Consider the following 20225-nt stretch of genomic DNA (forward strand, 5'->3'; position numbering starts at 1 on the left):
AGCCTCCCCACACTGGGCGAATCTTGTGGTCCCTGGCAGCAGGAGGAGGGGTTGTAACAGCACCCACCACCCTTCTCTCATGCTCCGGGGCTCACCTTGGCATTCAAACTTCTTGGCAGGCGTGGTGAGCAGCAGCTTGCCCTCCATGTCTGAGGGCCCAGCGCAGCGGGCAATGCCTGGTTCTTTGTAGCCAGTCTTCACCCAGCTGGACAGCCAACGGAGGTGGCAGTCACAGTACAGGGGGTTGGCACCAATGGCCCTGGGAGAACGATCAGAGAGAAGAAGCCATTACAGCTTCAGGGGGTCTTTCACCCAGTGAGCCCCTAAGGTCCCAAACACAGTGCCAAGAGCTGGCAAAACCAAATTCTAGCAGCCCCTAATTTATGAGCATTGAGTGTATAGCTGGTACCATTTTAAGCTCTTCGTATGCATCATCTCAGTCTTCACCACCCTCTATGATCCTCATTTGACTTGTACAGAATCTGGGCCTCTGAGATGTTGAGGAACGTGCCCAAGATCTCACAGAGAAAGGGGCTGCTGGGACCAGAGTCTATGAATGCTTTGCCTCCCCTGGTCACAGGGGAGAAAGCAACCAACATTCATTGTTGTGATGAGACAGCTGCTTTTCTTATAGAAAAAAAGCATAGAACCTTCTCATTAACCCCACCTGCAAGTTTTCTTCAAGCTGTGGGAACTGAGCCTTGCATGGAGTTAGTAATTTCCCTGAGGTCACATGACTAGTGAAGAGTGGCCCCTGGATCCAGACCCAGAGCTCTCTGCCTCAGAAGCCCATACTCTTTTATTTTTCTTTTCAATTTTCATTAAACAAAAAACACATGGATGCATCTCATCGTGAGCCCCTTTGAAATATTGCAGACAAAGCAAAAGTCTTTGCCCCATAGAACACTGTGAATGGATTAAGTACCACTGAACTGTACGCATTTAAAAGGTTAATTTTATGTTATGTAAAATTAACTTCAATTTATGTCAAAAAAAAACATTCCTATGTTAATGATGGGCGTGCAAAATGGTATGTTTCCAGGAAGAGAAATTTGTGATTTATCAAATTACCAAGGTGGTTGCTTTTCTCCCAATTCTGTTTCTGGGAGTTACACACACACACACACACACACACACACACACACACACACACACGCAAAGACATCTGTGTGACAGCATTGTCATTGAAATGACAGTGCAATTGTGGCCCTTTAAGAGGTGATACAGACAGGAAGGCTCTGTGCTCACTCTCCTGGGGCAGGCATGGGGTCCCGATGGAAGGGACCAGTTTGGGCTTATTTCCTCTCTGCTTCACGGACGCTCACTTGTGCTTCCACCACGTCATGACACATACGCTCTCTGACTTCCCAGCCTACAGAACCATGAGCCAAATCAACTTCTGTTGTTTGGAGTTTCCCAGTGGGTGGTATTCTTTTAAAGCAGCAGAAAATGGACAGAAACCACTGCTCATCAGCGAGTGAGCAATTAAATAAACTGTTACATCCACATTACCCAGAAAAGCCCATCCCCTGCTGTCCCTGTCCTCCACAGAGGGACTCACAGTCACCACATGTGTGCAGCCCCCCAGTCCTTTCCCACATTGAAGCACGTGGTTCCCCTCCACGCGCTCTCTTCCGAGCTGTCGCTGAACAGCACACCTTGGAAATCTTCCAGGTCTGCGTATGCAGAGCCACCTCATTTTGTCAAACTGCTTCCTACTATCCCAGAGAATGGCTACCCCGTGGTCTAAAGAGCGGTTTCCCTGTTGCTGAACCGTCTGGTAGTTCTAACAGCGGTGAACGCTCTTGTATTTGCCTCTGTGAGGTGTGAGCACTTCTCTAGAATAGATGCTTGGAAGCCGTAACCAGAAGTCCATGTCAGATGTCAATAGCTGCCCCTGGCATACTGAATCCACTTATTCTGGCCACCCAGCTAAGGCCGGGCCTGTGCACTCCCTAGCATGGACACCCACACTGTATACTGCCACTTCCTAACATTTCTACCAATCCAGTGAGCCAGCTCAGAATCTTTGCCCTAAGCCACACGAGAGACAGACATGGACAAGATATGGGTGTGGGGAAAAGAAGAGGCCCGAGTTCTTTGATTCAGCAAATACTAAAATTAGGGCCTTGTGCCTGAAGTTCATCAGCACCCATGTTACTTTGAAAATATAAGGTTGTCCGTTGTCCATGACAACGGGCAATTCATTAAGTCCCCAATGGATGCACTGCTGTTTCCCCTGTTTCTGGGCAACACAGAGGAAGTGGACCCCCCCTAAGATGTGCACAATCTGACACAAATGGCAGTGGCTCTGAACAGGAATTCCCCAAAATAGCACAGCAGGTGATGTGCAATCTTATAAAACAGGCTGAACCAGCCCTGGACTCCAGCCCCACAGCAGTTGCTCCCTGCCCGGGTGACCTTGAGCAGCTCATTCAACATCTCCAGGGCTCACTTTATGATTCAATAAAGAGCCTGTGACCGAACAGGAAAGGAAAGACAAGCACATATAACCTAAAATGGGTGCTGAGGGAATCGCGCAGCCTGGAAAAAAGGCAGGGTCGACCTAGACACATGTTCAATTTTTTCTATCCTTATGTGCTGACAGCATCCATCCTGACTAATGGGACAGGAGAGACACCATCCTCTTTCCACTGAGCAGTAACAGACACTGAGTTTTGTTTTTGTTTTTTGGTACCAGGGATTGAATCCAGGGGTGCTTAACCACTGAGCCACATCCTCAGCCCCCCTTTTTAAAAATATTTTATTAGAGACAGGGTCTCACTGAGTTGCTTAAGGCCTCACTAAGTTACCGAGACTGGCTTTGAACTCACGATCCTCCTGCCTCAGCTTCCTGAGCTACTGGGATTACAGGCGTGTGCCACTGCACCCAGCTTAGACACTGAATTTTTGAAGCTATACAGCATGTTAAAAAAAAAAAAAAGGCTTTTACCTAATTAGAATAAGATATGATTTTATAATTTTTATAATTTTATCAAAAGAGATTTTACTATCATGTATAACTCAGAAGGACCAATAAGAAAAATCCTCAGAACAAAATATTGGTATACTGTTTCCCTCACATACTAAGAGAGAAAAAAAAGAAGTTGAAGTTTACATAATCATATTATTTAATAAAGGGAGATTATTTCTTTAAAAATGGCTTCTAAAAATAACAGGAATACATACCTTATGGTATATTTTAAATAAATGCATTAGAAAAATTTTATATTAATAAAAGTATAATATAACACAATTCAAAAGACAGAAATACAGAATTGGTAGTGCATTACAAGAAGCATAGTCCTGTAATGAGACAGGAGTTAAAAATTTATTAGGAATGGCTGTTTCTTTCAGTCTTGTAGTTCACTAGATAAAATGTCAAGAAGATTGAGTCTGAGGCCATTGTGAATGTGGGGGCCCTTGATGTCTCCTAGGATCTTCACAAATTCCCAGATGGGTACAGGTGTTGGCCCATAAGTAGTAGCAAAGCTGGATCTCAAATATAAGCGTCCTTCCCCCACTCTTAATAATACAAATTATGGGACCAGAGCCATAGAAAACCTATTCAAAAGCATTGATCCTGGGCTGGGGTTATGGCTCAGCGGTAGAATGCTTGCCTTGCATGTACAAGGTACTGGGTTGCATCCTCAGCACCACATAAAAAATAAATGAACAAAATAAAGTTATTGTGTCCATCTACAACTAAAAAAAAAAAAAAAAAGGCATTGATCCTGGCTTGATACCTAAATGGTCTTTCTTGTTTCTGTATTGAGCAGATTCTGAGCCACACCTGGATTCAACAATTCAAGTTTTAATTTATCCACAGCTGGATCTCTGTAGCTAAGGACCATCTTACCATCTCCTCAGTGGTACTTGTCATTCACTTTCAGCTAGGAACTGTTTTTTTTTTCCCAATGAAAATTACAGTGAAGAACAATTTATACATGTTAATCATAAAAGAAAATTGTTATGAACTCAGTGGGGTGTGGAGAGACACAGGCCTAATGGAGACAGAGCTGTGGGCCCAGCAGCCAGGACACTTGTCAGTCCAAAAGGACTGTGGCTTCAGGTACTCAGCCCAGCAAAAGTATAAATAACCCATGCTGTTGATCTCTGGGACAGCCTGGACATAGCTGAAATAGAAGCTATTCGTGTCAAGATTCTACCCAGTCTCTATTAACGTCCCTGGCCTGAAGTGGCTTTCTCCTGGCCTGGGCTAGCAAGCAACTTTAAAGTCTCCTCCACCCAAGCCACACCTTCTCTGCCCATCCTACTCTTAGGCAATTTATTTGTGTGTAGCACAGTCTCCTTTTTCTGGACTGGAGAGTACAGAAGCAGTCCCTTGAAGACTGGAGCCACTAAGTCCCAGCAGGGCTGGATACTTCCAACTCCTGTGTACATATTTGAACACTGAATCATTTATTCCTCACTTCATCAAATAATAAATTCTAGTGTGACGATTATCATGATTATGAATTCCTTGCTGTTCTATGGGCATGCCATAGCTTACTTAGTCATTCCATATTGATTTTCACACCTAGTTCTTAATGAATTTAGAATTCTAGCTTTCTTGTCTATAACAGATTAAAGTCTGCAAAATGCAAGATTATAGTGATGAACAATGACAACAGGGAAACTTAGCATAGAACTGGCATTGCCCAGGGGCCCAGGTACTGAAGGCCTGGTCCCAGCCCTTGGCACTACCGGGAGGTGGTGGTACATTTAGGAGGTGAGGCCTAATAAAGGAAGTTAGGTCACTGGGGGAATGTCCCTCAGGGGATATTAGAACCTTGGCCTCTCTACTTCCTCTCTCTTTGCTTCCTAGATGCCATAAGGTGAGCTTCTTCCTCTGCCACAGTCTCCCACCACCATGTGCTGCCTCACCACAGGCACAAAAGCAATATGGCCAACTGACCATCGACAGAAACCTCCGAAACCATGGACCAAAATAAACCTTCCCTCTTTTTAAGATGATTATTTTAGTTATTTTGTGATGGTCACAGAAAGATGATTAACACAGGTGGACGAATAGTTAGAAAACGGATGAAAAATGAGCCAACTTCAAAGTAAAGATAAAAGTAGACAGCAGCCATGAGATGTGCAGGAGACGGAAACCCAGGACAGCGAGGAGCACTCGCACTCATTGTGGTATGTTTGAATCACAAAGGGCCTTGGGAATAGTGTTTGTAATGATGAGAGAAAAGCGGCTTGGAATGCTGGAATGCTGAGGCAGGAAGATGGCGAGTTCAAAACCAGCCTCAGCAACAGTGAGCCACTAAGCAACTCAGTGAGACCCTGTCTCTAAATAAAATACAAAATAGGCCTGGGGATGTGGCTCAGTGGTCGAGTGCCCCTGAGTTCAATCCCTGGTACCAGAGAGAGAGAGGGGGGGGGGTCTAAAGAGAACAAACTGTCAAGAATCCCACTGCAAGTTGTTGGAAGTACCCAACTCCATAGACCAGATTTCTAGTTCATGGGGTTTAAATGTGATGAACCAGTGCTTTACGGCACCCTTGCCCCACACCCCGCTCCTCTGCGACCAGTGCAGAGGAGAGGGCTGGTAAGCATCCCATGGGGAAGAGAGTGCTTCTTAGAACGTTAACACTTTCAGGAGGCGGGAACAAGGTTCAGACTCAGTTTTTCCAGCTCCAGGTTTTTTTGTTAGTTCAGAACATGTGTTGTTCGTTCATTTCCCATTTAGAAATCAAAGCCCCTAGATTTTGAGTTGGAGACAACATTAGAAAGTACTTGGGAGCTATTCACGTCTCATGAAGAAAGAGGAAGAGTAACCAACTACAAATCTAAACACCAAGCAGAAGAATTACAGTAAGAGGGAAGCCAAAGGTGGGAGAGGTGGACTGCATCCTTGAGGGTCTGGCCTAGCAAGGGGGAGGCTGAAGCAGTGGCAGAAGCTGCGTCACACAGCTCATGAGTATGCAAAGGAGGCTGAGCTATCCCAGAGCAGCAGCAGCTCCGCGTCTCCAGTACAGACAAGCCCAAGTCCTCTCTGGAGACCAGCGTCTCCCATGTGGGTCCTGAGAAATTTCTAAAGATCAATGTCAACCAAAAATAAGCTCACATTCAAAAATGACCAATCACGGATGGGAAACAAGCCCTCGTGAATTCAAGTCCTCAGGAACAACAAACAACGCTGCCCCTTCCTGGCTGGTGTCCACAGCCAGCATCTCTAACCCGCCTCAGTCCTGCCTCTTCCCATCCCCTGCAGCCTCTGTGTCACCACGGACTTCATTCTCTCACAATTCCATCCTATCTATAAGATGAAATCCAAACTCCTTAGCATGGTGCAAAAGGCCCTTCACAACAGAATTCCAATGTCCCTTCCCAAATTCAGTTCTTCCCATCCTACATTCTTCCCCAACCCCAACCCTTTCTTCTATGCTGCACAGGAACATCCCTGAAAACGCCAGCTGCTTTCTGAAGCCTTTTCACTTGATCCTTCTTCCTGGATGCCCTTCTAGTCTTCTCCAAATGGTAAACTCCTGCTATAGTTTGGATCTGGAATGTTCCCAAAGGCTGGTGGTGCATTGCAGGCTTGGTCCCCAGCTGCTGGTGCTATTGGGAGGTGGTAAAAACTTCAGGAGGTGGGGCCTTGTTGGAGGAAGTGACCACTGTGAGTGCAACTTTGAGGGGGGTACCAGCACTCCATTCCTCCTCTTTCTCCTTGCTTCCTGGCTGCCATGAGGGGAGCAACTGTGCTCCACCATGTGCTCCCTGCCATGATGTTTTGCCTCACCAAAGACCCAAAGTGAGGAAGCCAAGTGACCATGGACTGAAATATCTGAAACTATAAGCCAAAATATATCTTTCTTCCTTTAAGTTGATCTTCTCAGGTGTTTTGTCACAGCAACAGAAAAGCCACCACACTCCTGATACCTTTTCAATGACAACATAAATGGCACCTCCTCTGTGAAGCTCCTCAGACTTCCCCTTAGTCATTTCTTCCTTCAGACTCCTTTAAAATATCTAGATGATCACAGAGGGCAGAAATTTGTTAGTAAATTCTTCAGCACTTGACTCACTCTGTTTTCCCAGAATATATTTATTGAGGCAATAAAAAAATAGTGAGCTTTGGAATCAGTCACACCTAAGTTCCAATCCTGTCTGTCATTTTCTAGCTTTAGGACCTGGAACAGCTGTTTAACTTTTCAGAACCTACCACCGTAAAATGGAAATAATAGATCCTGTCACCTTGGACAAGGCCCCTTACCCCTCCCATTTCCATGGTAGACATCATTAATCAATCACTGCACTCTTCCCCCTGAGTTCAGACCAGCCCTGGAATTTTTAGTGCAATGCTCAGGGCGGTTCCAGCCAATCACACAAAGCTGGCACATAATACAAAACCTGTTTCTCATTTTGGTCATGGAGTAAACAAGACACCACAGTAGATCACTTAATATAGTATTTGACTCAAGCAGATTTTCAAAGAGTGACACCTATTTTATTTCTTCAAGTCTAAGATTGTCAGATACATCGCATATGTTACATGCCTTGGGAGGGGTTGGGAAACATTACCGTATTAAATATACACATAAATTTAAGATACCCTCTGAATTTATTTATGTATTCATTATTTTTATGATTTTTTTTTATTGTCATTGTTACTGGGGATTGAACCCAGGGACACTCTACTACTGAGAGCTACACCCCCAGACCTATTTATTTATTTACTATACTTTTTTAGTTGTAGATGGACACAAAGTCTTTATTTTATTTGTTTATTTTTATGTGGTGCTGAGGATTGAACCCAGGGCCTCACCCGTGCCAGGCAAGTGCTCTGCCACTGAGCTATAGCTCCAGTCCCTTTATTTTTTATTTTGCTAAGTTGCTGAGGCTGGTGTCAAACTTGGGATCCTCCTGCCTCAGCCTCCTGAGTAGCTAGGACTACAGGTATGTGCCACTGAGCCTGGCAAGACACACTCTGGTTTCCGAGATTAAAATCTGGGAAAGGTAAGTCCAAGAATGGGGAAATCTAGTTAGATGGTTGAATGAATGAACTTCTAGAGAGAGGCTGGTGACCCTAAGCGCCCTTCTGATCAGGAATGCCTGCCCACCCGGGCCCTGGGTGTGGGTGGAGAGCCAAAAGGTCTGCCAACCATGGTGCCAGCCACCGTCCATATATACCGCCCAGCCAGTGGCACCAAGGAATGCCTGGAAAGACTTCTGCTCGGATCCATCCCAGCCTCCAGAGGGGGTGGCCCTGCCCCAGCACAGCGCTTTTTTACTTCTCCACTTTTTATGTGCTAAAATACATATCACATATATGTACTTCAACCATTTTGAATGTACAGTTAGGAATGTGGATTCCATTCAGAGTGTTGGGCAACAGTCACCACCGTCCATTTCCAAAACACTTTCCTCACCCTGAACAGAACGTTGAGCTCATTAAACACCAGCACCCAGCCTGGCCCCCACCCCGGCCCCACCATTTTCCCTTCTGCCTCTAGGAATGTGACTGTTCTGAGACGCTCACTCCGTAGAATAATCTATACTTGTCCCTGGGGTCTGGCTCATTTCGGTGGTGCGTCTCTCGGGTTCACCCACACTGGCCATTTCAGAACTTATTAGTTTTTGGGGATTCTCCCTGTTGGACGTCTCTGCCACGTCCTGCTTCTCTCTTCCTCTGTGGATGGACTCCAGGTGTTTCCACTTTGCTCTACTGTGAACAATGTTGTAATGGACTCCGGCCATTGGCATAGAAGCATTTGTTCGAAATCCTGATTTTGGCTCTTTTGAGTTCGTACCTGGGAGTGGGCCTGCCGGGGTCGTAGGTGGTTTTGTGTTTAGCTCTTAGAGCAGTCAAGCCTACCTCTCTCTCTCTCTCTCTCTCTCTCTCTCCTTATTTATTTAATTTATTTGGTGGTGCACTATAATTGCACATAATAGTCCGCTCTTTGTGGCATATTTGTACACACACAGAACAATTTGGTCTATTTAATTGCCCAGCGCCTTCTTTCTTCCTCCCCTCCCCCCTCCCCAGGGTCCCCTTTCTCCATTTTACTACTGCTTTTAAAGAATCCTCATGGCACAGCCAGCTAAGTGGTTTGGGAAGCAATTCAATGTCCATTATGTCACTTTGGGAGGTAGGAAATGTCTGGAACTCATCTTCCATGGTGTGAAGTTAAGAGCATGGGCCACTGGGCTCAGAACCCTGACCACCCACCAGCCGCACAACTTTGGGCAAGCTAGCTTCTCACTCTCTCTGGGCCTGCTTCCTCACATGCAGGGGAACGGTACCTGTGTGTAGGACTAGTGTGAGGGTTGCAGCAGCTGACCCAAGTGAAGTGTTTAGCAATCAGAAAATGGCCAGCTCTACCTTGGCCCTGGCTTGTGAAGAACTGTTCTGACCAGTGCTGTGACCGGTGGACCACTGAGTGCCTGAGGGGCTGAAGCTGCCCAGGGACATGGTGGCCATCCGAGAAGCTGGGGTCTCCCTCAGAACCCAAGTTTTGTTAAAATCCAATGAGGCCCAAGATATGGGGCTTTTGCTACTCACAGATGAGACAGGGAGGTCACGTCTGCAAAGATGCCCTCTGGGAGGGTGGAAACATCGTTGCCGTGGAGGGATCTGAGGAGAGAAGAAGCTGCTGGGGCCTGGTCCAGAGACAGGGACAGGAGCCCTAGTGGAGGGGCAGTCCCAGTCCTCTTCTGAGAAGGGACAAGCTGTCCTCCAGCTCTGTCAGTGCAAGGAGGGAGGTGGCCTTCAGCCCGGAAACCCTGCCCTGTTGGCCCCAGTGAAGGAGGAGGGAGCCCTGAATAGTCCCCGGGGACCCCCCTGTCCCCCAGTCCTTCGGGAGGACTCTTTTCGTCATCAAAAATAATTCCAGCAGCAAGTCTGCATCGCCAATTGGACTGGTGCACCTGCAAGCCCTCCTTCTCTTAGAGAGAGGTTGATAGAGAAGTTCATACGGCCAGCCATAGGTCAGGGCTGGAGGAATGTCACCTTGCTCCCCGGTGGGGCTGGCAGCGGCTGTCATGATCGACATAACAGAAGGCTTTGGTCACAGGGCAAAACCTTAAGTAGGAACTTGTGGAAAAGGTGCCCAGATCTCTGGCAAGCCAAACATTTTCAATCTGAATCGGAGGCTGTTCCGATGCAATAAAGGGCTACCCTATCTTGGGACACCCCTCCCCACACACACACCCCAGATTCATCTTGGGGGGGAGTGACAGCAACCCCCTTTCTCACATCCTTTCCCATTCATGACTTCGCTTCTGAAGGGGCTTGCACGCAGGTGTCAGGTGTCATGGACTCCCACCTCTGAACACAGCATTCGTCCTGCCCGGGCCCCAGACACAGGGACATTGCTGCCCACCAGGTGGTGGCAGGGCCCCAGGGGAGGTGGATTCCTGGAGGAATGAACTCTGAGGGGACTTACAGCAGGCGCAGGGAGCGGAGCCCCTGGAAGGCCAGAGGAGGGATGCACTGGAGGGCATTGTAGCTGAGGATCCTGTGGGAGGGAGGGAGGGAGGGACACTCGATGACGGAGAGGAAGGTACCATTTCTATTCTCATCTCATGGATGAGGAAACCAAGGCTCCAGGTAGTGAAAAGAACTTCCTCAAGGCCACGTTATTAAGTTCTTGGGAAGGATTTTCATTAAAATTCTCAGTTTCAGGGGGGCTGGGGTTGTGGCTCAGAGGTAGAGCGCTTGCCTAGCACGTGAGGCCCTGGATTCGATCCTCAGCACCACATAAAAATAAAGTCAAGGTATTGTGTCCACCTATAACTAAAAAAATATATATTAAAAAAAAAGATTCTCAGTTTCCACCGTCCACACACTAAACCACCTCTCAAAATGCTTTCAGAGAAATGACTCCATTCAAGGAAGACAAGCAGATGAAGAAGGGAGATGATACCTGCAACAGCCCCACCCTGGACACCCCCCTGCGTCCACCCACTGATGAATGGAGGAACAGACTGGGCACATTCATGCCTGGGAATACTGCCAAGCGGTGAGAAGGAAGGGACCGCCGGCGTGCATGAATCTCAGGATCATTAGACTAAGCCACAAAAGCCAAGCCAAAAAGAGCTTGTTTTGTAAATGGTTACATAAAACTTTTAAAAAATGCAAACTAATTATAATGACAGAAAACAGATCACTTATCACATGGGGCCGGGGGTGGGGAGAAGTGCAAAGGGACATCAGGGGTCCACTTTTTATTGTGGTTAGTTTCCTGGGTGTGTGCATATGTCCAAGTTTATCAAATTCTACACTTTAATGCAGGCAGTTTGTTGTATGTTAATTATACTTTAGTAAAATTACTTTTTCTTTTTTGAGCACTAAGAATTGGACCCAGGGGCACTCTACCACTGAACCACATCCCCAGCCCATTTTATTTTTTTTATGATGAGATAGGATCTTGCTAAGTTGCTTAGGGTCTCACTAAGATGCCCAGACTGGCTTGAACTTGTGATTCTCCCACCTCAGCCTCCCGAGTCTCCAGGATTATAGAAGCTCTTTTTAAAAATAGTAAGATATTAAATGGATGATCAAAGACCTTTCTTATGCCGGAAGCAAAAACCAAAAAAAAAAAAATAGTAAGATAAATGAGCTGTCCATATTACAGGAAAGGCCAGGCGTGGTGGCTCACACCTGTAATTCCAGTGGCTGGAGACGCTGAGGCAGGAAGATCGCGAGTTCAAAACCAACCTCAGCAACAGCAAGGTGCTAAGCAACTCAGCCCCTGTCTCTAAATAAAATACAAAATAGGGCTGGGGTGTGGCTCAGTGGTCGAGCGCCCCTGAGTTCAATCCCCAGTAACTGCCCCCCTCCTCCAAAAAAAAAAAAATGCCTGCCCACCCGGGCCCTGGGTGTGGGTGGAGAGCCAACTGTGGCTGGCAGGGTCACTCAGACCAGGACTTGTCCGCCTCGGCATATTGACAGTTCTTGGTCTTGGGGACCATCCTGTGCACTGAGGGGTGTTTGGCAGCCTCCCCGGCCGATGCCCACTAGATGTCAGCACCACCCTCCCTCCAAGTTGTGACAACTACACACGTTTCCAGACATTGCCAAATGTCCCTGGAGGGCAGGATCTATAGCTTGGGAACACAGCCCTAGACAGAGGTGGCTTCCACACACACAGGCTCACAAAGGGCCCTTTCAAGGCTAAATCTCCCCATGAAGGAGCAAATTGCCAAGGTGTCAGGAAGCCCCGGGGAGTGGGGACCAGCTGACTAGCAGGTCCTGGGGCAGGTAAGTGCAGGTGAGGAACCCGATCAGGTCTTGCTGGCCTCAGCCCACCTTCTCCTCTAGAGACTGGCTGGGTCCGGACCCCCTTCCCTTTCCGGAAACTGGCTCTACCATTTGACCTAGACAGCAGCCTGGGAAAATCCCTATGTTTGTGGTGCATCACAAGGAACATGAGGTGCTGGGAAAGCAAATGAGATGCACTCTTTTTTTAAAAAAAAAAAAAAAATTTTGTTTTAGTTGTAGTTGGACACAATACTTTTATTTATATGGTGCTAAGGACTGAACCCAGCATTCCGCACGTGCTAAGCGAGCGCTCTACCGCTGAGCCACAATCCCAGCCCCAAAAGAGATGCACTCTTAAGCACCAGGAAAATAAAAGGGATGCCTCTTAATACCTTCTGATAAATTACTTGGAATATAATTAGAGATCACATGAAATTTCTTAGGATAGGTGCATAAAAATGTTCAGAGAGTCTCTGCTGACAATAGGCCAAGTTGGAAATGACCCAATACCCATTGATAATAGAGTGAATGAGGGAAGTATGGCAATGAAAAAAGTAACAGCAATGAAAATGACTAGACCACAGTTACACACAACAGGATGGGTCTCACAGACATAATAATGTCCAGCAAAAGGGCTTCTATTTGGCTTAGATTTTTAAAAAATGCTCTGTATGTTTTAATGTAGTAGAATTAAATGGTGAGGTTTAGAAATGCATATGTAGATGACAATATTACAGAGAAAATCAATAAGTTATCATCATCAGGTCAGGACGGGGGCTATGTTGGGTGGAGTGGACGGAGGGAGCAGTAATGACAGGTAGGGACGGGGCTTTGAAGTGCTAACATGGCTCTGTTTCTGACTTAGGTGTTTACACATGTGCTAGCTTGATGATTATTTGTTAAATGGTGCCATTTATATTTTTTCACTTTTCCATATGTGTTGTGTCTCACAAAGAAAGATATATTTACACTTGATCTTAGACAAAAGGCTGAGGAAACACAATGAGAGATGTTTTTAAAAAGTCTCTCTGCAGGGGAGGGAGTCTGCACATGGTCCTGTGAGTAACCAGGGAGCAATGCCCAGGATAATAAGGCTGAAGCCCAGCCCCCTATGCCCCCACCCAGGCCCTGCTGGGACTCACAGAGTGGTCAGCTGGCTCATGTTGGTGAAGGAGGAATTGCTTAAGGTACTGATCTTGTTATTACTCAGGTCCCTGGAAAAAGCAAGAGCATCATCATTTGCAAAGAGAGAACTTAATCCCAGGTCAGGGCCCTCCCCCACCTGCTCTGGCCCTTCCCCACAGCTCCACTGCTCTGGTGGGGCAAGGGTGGAGAGGCAGGCACACTGGGCTCACAGCTGTTGAATTCCCTGGTGTCCCTCTCTGCCACCTTTCCTTCTTTGCCCCTCCCCTTTCCAGGAAGAGCTGGCTATCCCCCTTTTCACCACAGAAATGCCCCTGGGGGGGCACTGCCCCCTCCCCCTCCCCCCTGCCAGTGGTCCTCTCTTTCTCTCTGGTGTGTGCTAGTGCACAAGCCCCCCTGGCAGTTCTGCAAGGGAGAGAGTAACCCCACTTTACAGATGGAGACCAGGAGTCTCAGAGTGATGAATTCACCCGGGACCACCTAGCTGGGCACAGGCAGAGCCCGGTCTAAACCTGGGTGACCCTGCGCAGCTGGCACACTGATAGTATCACTCTGTCCCCTCCTGGCCTCTTCAAGGGTATCCTAGCCACAGTTGGAACTTCATCAGAGTAGTCCACAGAAAGCCTGGGGACTTGCAGTATTTTCTCTTTCTTTGTCACCAGTCACCAGCCACCAACCATGCTCTTCCACCTCCACCCCCACTGGATGGCTCAAAACACACTCTTGAGGTCATTAAGCAAAGACAGGTATCTGGAGATACAAGATTCTATAGAATGGAATTAGCCAGTCCTTGAACCTATTGTTACCAGTCCACAGCAAGAAAACGTGTGCCAAAATGTGATCTAAACACACAATTTAGTTTAGCAAATGTTGTTTGCATAGCAAGAGTTTCTCAAGGAAGGAAGGAAGATGTCAATTTGCACTCTGGGACGGGCTCCTTATCTAAGTACAGATCTGTCACAACCGTCCTCAGACTGACACAGGTCCCCGGGGCCACACTTCCTGCAGCAATGCTGCAGGCACACTAAATAGAATGGTCTCTGGTCTTCTTTGAGGCAGAATCTGGCCAATGAGCAGATACAGACAATAGCAGTAAGGTACTTAGTAGGCTGGAAGACTAAATGAATCGACCTTATTATCCTGGGGTTTATTATTTTGTATGTTTCCATGGGGTGGAAAGGGTAGAAAGTGGACATAACAAAAGCAGATGTTAGTCTAAGAGGAACTTAGTTATAAATTTGTAGCTCCCAGTTTCTTATTTGGTTTAGGGTTCCGGGTTGGACAAAGAGGTTTCCCATCACCCTTTACTTCTGTCCTAGCTCTGATCCTTGCACGGATTTGCCACATTAACAATAATGATCCCCCTTGAGGAGGATGGGGGAGTTGTGGACAGAGACGGCAGGTCTGACCCAACCATGCTGGAAGGGTGTAATTCCCAACCATGGCCACTAGGTGGCAAACAGCTCTGGCACAGGTGTTTTCCCCTGGGAAGAGGGGATTTAGAATCAGGATCTGTCCAAAAGGAACTTCCTGAAAAGCTGGAACCAAGATTATTAGATGCCAATGGCCTGCATATCCTCTGAGGCAGGGCAGAGATCCTCAAGCAGCCTGAATACTCACACGAGCTGCAGGTACTTGAAGGCAGACAGCTGTCCCGGAACCAGTGTGAACTGGTTCCCATCCAAATAGCTACAGAGAGAACACAGAAGCATGAATTTGCCCGTTCTCATTTGTTGCTTGCATTTACATCCACAGCCCCATAGGAGCTCAGACACCAAGTCCAAATCAACGAAGACTGGCACATTGCCATACTCAGGGTTGGTGCAGGGCAGGTGAGCGAGCAGGCCACCGTTACATTGGCTAGTGGCAAAGCAGTGGTTTCACTGAAGGAATGTTCACCTTGGAGCTATTTATGACAGCAAAATGGAAACCATTAAATATCCAACAAAAGGGGACTTGACATTTAGACCATCATCGGTTCTCGTGAAGAATATTATGTCACTAGTTAAGAAAAATCACACTTTTAAGAGTTTTCATGAGAGGGGAAGACTCATGAGTGGAAAAGGTAATGTTACTCCCTCTGTTAAAGGAGAGCTTAGTTTAATGGGATGAAGCCCTCAACCTGGAGACTTGTGTCATCAGGTGACCTCAGAGAGGGAATCCAAGAAAAGGTCCAAGTCTTGTTGGAACTGGTGCTTTCTGCAAAGCCCTGACCCTCCTCCCAGTCAGCCTATCCCTGCACTGGGGCACCTCCTCCTCCTGCCTCAAGAGAGGCAATGTATTCCTCTAAATCAACATGGAGGCCACGAGGCCCTGAACTACTCACAGTTCTGTGACATTCTTGGGGATGCCCTTGGGCAGAGCCCGGAGGTGTTTGTTGCTGCACCGGACCACAGTGTCCAGGCAGGCGCACTCCTGGGGGCACTGCGGGCGGGGCAGGCAGCCCCCCTCCTCTTGGCCTAGGGAGGAAGGGATGAAGTCCTGGTCATCGAGGAGGATGGGACTTTTTAGGGCTCCTGCAATCAGGGCCAAGCTCAAGAGGGTGACCCCATAAGTCTCAGGAGCAGCTAGGAGGCAGGTCTGTGGGTTAAACATACTTACATAAAGAAAATGCACCAAGATGTTACTTGATTTTCTGAGTGATGGGATCATAGGTAATGTTTATCTACTTCTTCTACTGTACTTTCCTATTTTTCTGCTACAAGCAATTATTCCTCCTCTAACCACACAAAGACACCTCCAAGTGGGGGAATTTCCATGTCCCTCCCCATCAGCCAGCCTCCGCTCCCCACTGTGTCCCTCCCTTGGGGCGTGTGAGAGTGCTGCCTGACACTCCCTCTCTTCCTGACCCATCCTGCCAGTTAGCTGGGCTCCGCTCACCCTCTCGCCTGCCCATGGGGCCCGGGTATTACCTTCCTCACACCTGAAGTCGGGGAAGGCCACGTCCTGCAGGGGGATCTGCCGCAGGAAGTCTGGGTTCTGGCATCGCGGGTTCCCTGTCACGATCTTCCTCTTGCGCAGCCAGTCGCCCAGCCAGGCCAGCTGGCAGTTACAGTTGAAAGGGTTGGCCAGGAGGTTTCTGGAAGGGGCAGGACGTGGGGCCATCAAGACACCCGGCCAGTTTCATTTGACCTAGCAAGGCCCCTTTCCGTCCAGTGCCGTAGGACTTGCCGCTTACTGGCCCCACGCACCCAGGGCTCTTTCCCACACAACCAACCATGACCCAGAGGGTCAGTCTGGGGGAGAGAGACAGAATTCCAAAGTGGTGGAAGCCATGTTCCAACAAGCCAGGAGGTCCCACCCAAGATCCCCCCCAGGGATGGCTGCTTTCAGAGCCACCATCCTGCCTGTCCCCTGAGGCGGGGACTTACAGCGTGGAAAGGGCCTGGAGGGTGTCGAAGGCTCCGGGGGAGATGGTGGTGATCTGGTTGTCGTAGAGCGAGAGCAGCCGGACGTTGCGCAGGCCCGTGAAGCTGTCGTTGTGGATGCAGCTGATGCGGTTGTTCCTCAGCATCCTGTGGAGGAGGGGAGAGCCCTGGGCTGTGGCCCGCCACAGTCCCCCTGGGTCACACGGCGGTGGCCACCACCAGGTGGGTCCCCAGGCTCCTCCAGAGGCTCTGAGCGGCAGAGCAGGAACGGGGGCCATGGCCATGGCCACACGAGGAAGAGCTCCGCACGACTGTGCCCACCTCCAGACCTTGCCTCAAGGGTGCCTGGGCCGTGCGCCTCCAGTCTACCCTGTCATACCCTGCAGCCCACGGTCACTCACTCCCTGGATGGCCAGTGCTCCTCCCCATCTCCAGGCCATGCTCCACCCAGTGGCCAGTATCTTGTCCCTCTCCAGTTTAACGCTCCTTAGTGATCTTCAGATTGCCCACATTTTAAACTCTGCTGTGACCTGGGATACTACGTCCACCCAGCCCCAGGCCATCTTCTCAGAGGTCAGGTGTAGCTCGCCCCCACCGTGGTCAAGGGCCCCTCACATGGCTCCATTGCACGGCCACCCCTACCCCCACCCGGAGGGCTTTCTGGACGCCCTTCCTCCTCATCTGCACCGGGAACAGCCTAGGTTCACCCTCTGAAACCCAGCCCAGACAAAAACAGCCGAAAACAAGCCTGGAACAGACTAGGCCAGTCAGGAGAGAAACTAAAGGGTCTGGGTAATGCTCATGGAGTAGGTTCACCTTATGAGTAAGCAAGGACACCTAGGAAACATTCCATTTCTGCCTGCCAAGTTGAGAAATTATAAAAAACACCGTAATAATAATAATAATAATAATAATAATGCCAGGGTTGCCGGGAGTGTGGATGAGAGGCCACTATCACAGCGGCACACAATGGCCGGGGACCTCCCTGGTTGTGTGGTGAGTACACAGTCTCCAACAGGCCTCTCTCCCCTGCCGCTGGCTGGTCCACTCTGGGGACTCCACCAAAGGGAATCCTCAATACCACAGTGGGCACAGAACGGTGTGCTGAAGACATGGATCACAGCCTTGCTCGAAATAAAGAAGTCAGAAACAGCCTAAATCTCCAGCGATGATACAATATATAGTCTTCCAAATTGATGTTGTAAAAGAAAATTTATCTGCGTCTAATAGAAGAAAAAGTAGGCCCTAATCTTCATCATGTGGGATTAGGCCCCAACTTCCTTAATAAGACTCCTATAGTGCAAGAATTAAAACCAAGAATCAATAAATGGATGGAATCAAACTAAAAAGTTTTTTCTCAGCAAAAGGAACAATCTGTGAGGTGAACAGAGAGACTACATCCTGGGAGCAAATCTTTACCCCTCACACATCAGATAGAGTACTAATCTCTAGGATGTATAAAAACTCAAAAAGCTAAGCACCAAAAAAAAGTAATAATAATAATCCAATCAATAAATGGGCCAAGGACCTGAACAGTGTTCTTATCACACTAGTGATAATAATGATGAAGAGGGTGGGGGTAAACTTTTGGCACGAACTGATATGTTTATGACATAGACTGTGGAGATGGTTCCACAGATGAGCTATATTTCCATATATGTACGTATGAGCATATGAATGTGGGTGCCGGCACGTAGATATATGTATATAAAAGACCAGAAGGACAGTTGTTAATACCAATGATTAACAGCAGTCACTTCTGGTCAGTGGTGAGGTCATGGGCACTTCTTTGCTATGTCTGCACTGCCCCTCGTGTGATTTTGTAGCCTTGGTCCTGGCCGTGGGCACCCTCTTTCAAAAAACAGTAGGTAAATATAAGAAGGGAGGAGGCAGCTAGACAGGAACAGCCCGGAAAGATGGCCAAGCTATACGCTCAAATGAAAGAATCAAGCTGCAAAACACAGAGCCTAATCAAATCCCCTTTTTGTAAAACAAACAAATGAGGATCCACAGGGAGTCCTGCCGCACGTTCATTTACCTTCCACCAATGCAATGATACACGCTCAGAAGACAAATCCACACCCTGCTGCAGAGCTGGGATTTCAGCCCGAGCAGGTGGCTTGCCAGAGCCGCCTTTTCCAATACTGTGGTCACGAGGCATGTGTGGTCATTTCAGTTTAAATGAATTGAAATTAAATAAGGGCTCCACAGCCATGTGGAGATTGGACAGTGTAGACCTAGAACAGTCCCATCACTGTGGAAAGGCCGGGAGGCAACTTGTCTGCTGGACACTAAACATCCACAGGGTCACCTGAAGAGCACGGTCACTGGCTGGAAAGGGGCTCCCTGCAGCGTCACAGAGTGCTCATGACCCTGGAGCCCACTGAGCTCCTGGGCTCTGGCTGGCTCTGAGAATCCCAGGGACGGTGCACCACCCTGCCCTTCTAGCTACACCAAGTCACCTGGCAAGGTCTCCTCACAGCTATCCAGACCCTCTTGCCTGTAGTTGTGCTGTATTCCTGTAGCCTGACCCCAGAGCAATGCAGGGGGACCTCAGGAGGGCCCCATCTTTCCATCCCTTCACCAGGCATTGCACTTGCCCCAAGGAACAAGAGAATGGGCCTGTCCACCGAGTCATCCATGCCTGCCCCACCATGCAGGGTCCTCAGCTGTCCTGCGGCGGGGCCTGGGGAAGGCCGTCTGCCTCCTCTCTCGAGCTTTCCCTTTAGTGCATGCCCACCCCGTGGCTGGGCTTTGTGCCCCTGCTGCGCACACTCACAGCGTCCGCAAGCCATCCAGACCCCGGAACATGCCGCTGCGGATGGACTCCAGCTGGTTGGCGGTCAGGTGCAGCTCGCTCACGGAGGCTGCGCCCTCGAAGGCCCCATCTTCGATTTCGGACACCTTGTTGTTGCTCAGGTTGCTGGGAGAGGATCGGAGTGGGGGGAGAATTTCAAATGACCAGCACCCAGGAGCACCTCCCTTCCTGCACTCAACACCCCATGACCCCCTGAGAAGCTCCCCCCCCACCCCAGCCTTTTCCCTCCCCATCCCAGGCCAGTATCCTGATGGGCACCTTCCCACCAACAAGTGACTCACATTTTCTTCAGATGAGTAAGTTTTTTAAACATCCCAGTGGCCTCCAGGATGGAAATTTCATTGTTGTTCAATCGTCTGCAAGAGGCAGGTACATGCCAATAAATAAGTGGTGGGTATTAAGGCACCTTCTGCCCTGGGACGCAGACCGAGGGGACTCCCTGATGAATGTATCTGCCAAGGCCAATGGTTCTCGTCTCAAAGGAAGCCTGGGCCTGGTACTGGGGGAGAGGTGAACGGGCAGATTTTTAACATTAAAAATGTCATGAAAATTTGTATACACAAAGGACAGAGACACGCAGGCATCCAAGCATGTTATACTTATCTACACAAATTCATGTTTTTAGATAGAGAAAAATAATAAAGGATGTTAAGCCCCGACTTGAGCTCACGGAATC

General features: G+C 48.4%; 1 protein-coding gene across 1 annotated transcript in view; it reads right to left on the reverse strand.

Moving 5' to 3' along the window:
* The window catches only part of Slit1 (slit guidance ligand 1), a 152446-nt gene that overhangs the window by 16888 nt on the left and 115333 nt on the right, over positions 1 to 20225 (reverse strand). Inside the window, exons 17-26 of the mRNA XM_026394745.2 lie at positions 19831 to 19905; positions 19511 to 19654; positions 16735 to 16878; positions 16276 to 16442; positions 15690 to 15822; positions 14984 to 15052; positions 13363 to 13434; positions 10404 to 10475; positions 9521 to 9592; positions 96 to 259 (exon numbers count right to left, since the gene is read on the reverse strand). Coding sequence (XP_026250530.2) covers positions 96 to 259; positions 9521 to 9592; positions 10404 to 10475; positions 13363 to 13434; positions 14984 to 15052; positions 15690 to 15822; positions 16276 to 16442; positions 16735 to 16878; positions 19511 to 19654; positions 19831 to 19905 — 1112 coding nt within the window. The remainder of the gene's footprint in view (positions 1 to 95; positions 260 to 9520; positions 9593 to 10403; positions 10476 to 13362; positions 13435 to 14983; positions 15053 to 15689; positions 15823 to 16275; positions 16443 to 16734; positions 16879 to 19510; positions 19655 to 19830; positions 19906 to 20225) is intronic.

This window comes from Urocitellus parryii, chromosome 5 (assembly GCF_045843805.1).
Source record: "Urocitellus parryii isolate mUroPar1 chromosome 5, mUroPar1.hap1, whole genome shotgun sequence".
Lineage (NCBI taxonomy): Eukaryota > Metazoa > Chordata > Mammalia > Rodentia > Sciuridae > Urocitellus > Urocitellus parryii.